The following is a 6000-nucleotide window of genomic DNA, read 5'->3' as shown; positions in this document are numbered from 1 at the left end:
CTCCTTTTAACATCGGGGTCGCTCCATACATGGGTAGTCCCGTCACCGCGGTGAACCCAAACCCCACTAGACAGCAGTTTACTGGTTCTGACTACAGCATCAACCAGCCCACCTTAACAACGGTAAGCTCCAGTGACTCCCTGCCAGCTGCAGGCTATGGCACCCCGGTTTATCCTTACGGTCAACTCACCCAGAATTTTTATTTCCCACATGGATATCCGTACGGAACTGGGCATGCCGGCGAGTCCCGAGCTCCAGAGCAGCACCCTGTGTTCTCTCAGTATGTAAACTACAGTGATGGCTCTGCTGGAGTATTGTACCCGATGCACACTCCAGAAGCATGGCTTGACTTGCAAAGACAACAGCAGCCGTAATAATGATCCGGGTAACGTTCTCTCTTATGTGTTATTCACACTTTTTGAAGTGTGTGTGTGTGTGTGTGTGTGTGTGTGTGTGTGTGTGTGTGTGTGTGTGTGTGTGTGTGTGTGTGTGTGTGTGTGTGTGTGTGTGTGTGTGTGTGTGTGTGTGTGTGTGTGTGTGTGTGTGTGTGTGTGTGTGTGTGTGTGTGTGTCTTGAGATTAGCACTGCATCCAAATTGTAAATGGACTTGGATACATTTAAAATGTTATGGAGGGACTGAAGCATCACAGGTGTTGATGAAAGAAGAGCTGCTGGACTTAGGGATAAGTTAGGGAAGTCCACTCAGGTTGATGGAGGTCAGCCATACTTCAAAGAAGCTGGGGAAAAAATTAGCTTTAGTTTATGCCTGAGAGGTTGATGGATTTATAAAATGAATTACTTTTCCAATGTATGATTTATGTACAGTATGACCCTTTAAGCAAATACAGGTGCCCTGAATGAATATTTTGGTTGGTTTTCTAGGCAGGTTTTAAAATGAGCCATATATACTTTGTTTTATGTTACTGAGCCAGAAGGTATTGTCGAAACGTTTTCAAAATGTTATTTTTTAAAATATTTTTTATTATCAATCCATTAAATGGATATTTGAATTGTGTATACCAAAGTGAAATTGTTGGTACTTTCATACCTTTTTTTCTTGATATAAATGGGACATACAGACTGCTGAATGTTAGATGTCTCTTATGTTGTGCAGATTGAGTTCTTTACACATTGTTTAACCCAGGCTTCCCTATTGTGTGCAAACAATACAAAATAAATTACATTACAATAAACATATTGTAATATATCTTTGTAGCCTGTAGCCCCCTTAGATGTAACAATATAAAATCTTGAATCTTGATTAAATATTTTTACTTGTTTCTTACACCTTGTGAAACCCTGAGCCTTTCACAGCTGGGATCATAGTGGTTCTCAAACCTTTTATCGCCAGACCCAAAAGAGAAACATGTCTCCCTGTGACCCAATCTAGAGGAAAATAGCCGATCTACCAGCTCAAAACGAGCTTGTAGATCTTGTAGCTTGGAGATATACTATTTCACTACTTCTTTAATAATATTAAAGCAAGAAATATATAGGCTAAGTCACAAGTCAGTGACAACAAATAAAAACTTCTTGAATCTTGGAAACACGCAGAACTGCAGATTTACAATTGACTATTGTTGTTGCTATTGTTATAATATTTTAGTTTTTTCTTTTGTTTACTTTGTTGATTTGTCTGTTGGTTGGGTGTTAATTGTTTTTGTTGTGGAAATTGAACATTTCCTCGTGAGAGAATGAAGAGTTGATACTAATATGCATTTTAAAAGATTTATTCAATACAAAAGATGACAATAATTCCTATGTAATATAATGAACAATAAGAGTAAAGAACAGAGAGGGAAAGGGATGGAAGGAGATGGAAGAAGGAAACGTGGACAGGGTCCGGTTGTCTCGGAAGGCAACGGGAGTCTGACATCGATGTGGATGTTGGGGCAGCTTAAATAAAGATTCTACAAGGATACATACACATTGTTAGGATAGTTCTGAGGACTGACATTCCTCTGTCTGACCAAAAGATGTGTTATCAGCCCTAAAGTATGGAAGGTCAATTCCACCTAACTATGAAATGTGCTGCTCAGCGTCCAAGAGCGGCGACACTACCCTAACCAATTATAAACATGTATTCCATTCTCATTGAAAAGACCCACTGCTATATGCCGAGGCCATAGCCACTGCCCTAGCCAGAATACTGACGCCTGATACGAGAAACATTCTCCTTCCGTTCATAAAACCTTATAACTCGTCGTCTTGCTGTCCTTGACCTTGCTGTATGAGCCTGCTGCTTAATAAGTACACTGAGGGTGTACTAAACTCATAAGACATTATCAGACTAATTTACTTCCCTTGGGACATTACATTCAGACACATCAGCATACCGTCATATATTAATATAACTGAAGTAAGATGAATACTACATGTATAATCAATAATCGATAAATCAATAGCCTAAAAGGAATACAAATTGCATTTCCGTGGCGTTTTTGTGACTTGATCCATGTTGATGTTTTTAAGGTGCACTGTTTGTTTTTAAATTGATGCCAATGAACCAATCATGGAAGAAATATATTCATGAACATGAGTCCTGCACTCTGCTCTTGCTCAGCAGCATCAATGATGCTCAGAGCTTAGATCTGCTACTTTCACTAATATTGATTTCTTTGAACATTTATGTGAGGGAAAATATAGGAATAAGTAGCTAAATTTTAATACACCAATGCATTGATATTAAAAAGAAAATGTAATTTGCAGCCTACTTTTTGAAGTTTTTTTTTTAAATGTAGGGCCTACTTTTGCATAGAAGTACTTTTAAGCAAGTACTCCAGTAGGCCTCAAATTTGACTGACCAACTTCCCCCTTTACTCCACTTTATTTTATTTACGTATTTACTCCACTGTGACTGTGCCCTCCACAGATCTGGTCAATGGTCATGTATATTCACCAGATCTGTAGAGGGCGCAGTGGAGTAAATAAAATAATTTCCGTCTGGTGGACACATTTTATTTTCTGCCCAAAAAGCGTATTATACAGAGAAGGTGGGGTGCTGAGAGGCTTCCCACCCTGGATAATAGACTTTCAACAACACAAAACTGCCTTTGTTTCGGTAAGTTGCGAAATAGTTTTGTTTATTTGTTTTTACTAAAGTTGGAGACCTCGCACGGCAGTGTACATGTTCGGTCTATAAGCAGAGCAGCGCGCCTGTATGGCTGAATAAAACGCTCTGGTCCAGCTGTAGGCATGGTTCACATGACGCTCGTCTGTCACCAGTGTCATGGCGCTACTTGTTCCTGGTTTTTGAAATGCCTACATTTACAATATAAAGTGCTGACCCCACGGCCATGGATGTAACAAGTTTAAACGCTTGGGTCTAAGTACCCGTATCTTCCGTATTGTTCAATAAAAAACATTTTAATCCGATCGGTGGCCATTTTCTCAGAATTTTCTCAATACGTTTCAACTACGCGACCTTATTGGTTGGGAGGTGTACTGCACTCTGATACATTATAACTATGAAAAGGATGGCCGCCGATGGGAGTAAAATGCTTTTTATTGAACAATACGGAAGATACGGGTACTTAGACCCAGGCGTTTTAACATGTTACCTCCGTGGCCGTGGGGTCAGTACTTTATATTCGAAATTTGAACGTTTATGTAGATGTACGAGTTGTAAATGTAGACATTTCAAAAACCAGGAACAAGTAGCGCCATGACTGTAATGATACGACAGTCATGTTTCAAGGCTAGACCAGCTGCTAGCTGGCACTGCCTGACACTCCCCCTTGTATTTCCCATCATTAAACTAATGAACCGCCACAGGAGGCTGTTGTTCTCCGTTTAACTGTCTGGTCTGGTCCTCAAGGCCAGTGTGAGAGAGAGAGAGAGAGAGAGAGCTGCAAAGTAAAGAGCGACCAGGATTTTTTTTTTTTTTAATCACTGATGGATTTTCTCTCTAGGGAGTTTCCTCTGACCAGCTTCCATGTCGAATCCGTTTAGAAAGTGATTTTTTTCGGGTCAGTTTGGTTGTATTCAGCATGGCTCCTCCAGGACTGTTCTGTCAGGTAGGCTGCACTACATTTAGGCTTGTCGCTTTTTTCTGCAGTGGTGGAAAAACTAAAAGTACTCAAACTTTTTACTTATAAGTAAAAGCATCAATACTGCAATGCAGAAGTAAAAGTCTAAAACCAAATTTACTTGAGTGAAAGTAAAAAAGTATTCAAAATATACTTAAAGTACCAAAAGTAAAAGTACTCATTATGCAGAAGGTCCTGTTTCACAAGTTATTATGTCTAAAATGTATAAATAAATATTTTGAAAATGGCAGATTTACAAGCTCACAAAGCATTGCATCAAGACGTGTTGTGAGCTTGTAACTAACATATTGCATTTAATAGAGTATTTCCACATTGCAGTGATACTTTTACTTGAGTAAAACATTTGATTACTTTTCCACCACTGATCCTAGATGACTATTTCTATGCATTTGATGTTTTATTACCTCGTAATTACCTGCTTACTGTAAATTGCTCTGGATTAAGAGCGTCTGCTAAATCAATGCCTAATGCATTGAAAATTGACATTTATTACTTTATAATTTGTTATTTTATAATACATTGTCAGGTGTGTCTTGTGGACTGTCCCTCTATCGGTAATTACAAGAAACATCTGAGATCCGAGGAACATCGACAGGTATGTATAGGATAATATTAATATCATATTTGTTTATTATTATTATTATTCTGGGAGACCCAAATGGAGTTTGAAACTTTAGCCGAGCAATGAATGTTGAAATGAAATGAAAATGTCAGGAAGTGTGACAGTGATCTGAAAGCAGTGATGTAAAGTAACTATACATTACTCAAGTAGGCCTACTGTACTATGTTGAGGTAGACTTTTTATATTACTAGTACCTAGGTATAGCACTGTAGGCTATTCTGAATCAGTTCATTAGCCTATAGATAGGCTACACATTGTTATGTTTGCGTCTGAATGTAGAGTCCTAGCAGAGAATGTAAATAAGGTGCCACCGGCATGGTGTTTATACCAGGGGAAGGAGAGACTGATAGACAAAATGCATCCTCTCGGAACTCTGTATTTAACTTTCACCAACTTTCAGATGGTGGTGGAAAGTACTCACATTTTTCATGCAGAATGTCCCATTTCACAAGTTTCCAAATGTATAAAAAAAATCCAAAAATGAATTGCCGATCTACAAGCTCACAAGGCGACGCCTTGTGAGCTTGTAGATCGGCTATTTTCAAATGAACTAAATGTATATAGGGCTGAAGTGGATGTTGAAGGATGTTGCAGGCCATATAAAATCTGACCTCGTGCCACGATTGACCCCCGGGCCAGACTTTGGCCATGTCTGGTTTACATCAACCTCCGACTATCTGTCCATTAATTATCATCTGCTTGTGTTGGTACTTTGTAGTCCTTTAGTGGGATTACAGAGGTCAGCCTGCATGTGTACAGGGCACTAAAACAGAGTGGGCTCTCCATTTCCTGTCAGCCTACTTTCCCTATCCCTCTCTAAATAGAGACATAAAAAGCCCCCCAAAAAACAAACAAACAAAACAAAGTGGGCTCTGGAGAGAACTGGGCACTAAAACAAAGTGGGCTTAGTTTAGGGGCAAGGGCTTTACCCTTTAAATTATGAAATTCCAGGCCTGGGCAAGGCCACAGTTTGGCCGTGGGGGGGTCGACAGCTAAATAACTGAACCATATATAGCCCTATATGTAATAATGGAATATATCGCTGTCAAGCAGATAATCACGTAGGCATATAGTAGGAATGCTCGGTAGCAGGGAAGGGCCCCGAGAACGCCACCCTAATAGCACCTAAGGGATCACCTGTCTTAGTCAGACCACCATGAGAGGATGAGGAGGCACAGATGGTTGAAGGAAAATGTATAACAGGGCTCCATACTCCATATATTAATAACTCTGCCAAAGGTTTTAGGCCCAAAACTGGAGGATGTAAGTTGTGATGTGATGACAGTGAAATCTGTGTAGAAAGGGCAAGGCGGAAACATGTGTTTGATG

General features: G+C 39.6%; 1 protein-coding gene across 1 annotated transcript in view; it reads left to right on the top strand.

Annotated features, from left to right (window-relative positions):
- Window positions 1-3842: 3842 nt before the first annotated feature.
- Window positions 3843-6000, top strand: part of LOC311062162 (uncharacterized protein) — a 112304-nt gene continuing 110146 nt past the window's right edge. The window contains exons 1-2 of the mRNA XM_084081000.1: window positions 3843-4016; window positions 4576-4644. Of these exons, the coding sequence (XP_083937126.1) occupies window positions 3990-4016; window positions 4576-4644 (96 nt within the window). The 5' untranslated portion in view covers window positions 3843-3989. The remainder of the gene's footprint in view (window positions 4017-4575; window positions 4645-6000) is intronic.

Source organism: Gymnoscopelus microlampas (assembly GCF_963454915.1).
Source record: "Gymnoscopelus microlampas genome assembly, chromosome: 15".
NCBI lineage: Eukaryota > Metazoa > Chordata > Actinopteri > Myctophiformes > Myctophidae > Gymnoscopelus > Gymnoscopelus microlampas.
This window is presented reverse-complemented; position numbering and strand designations above follow the sequence as displayed.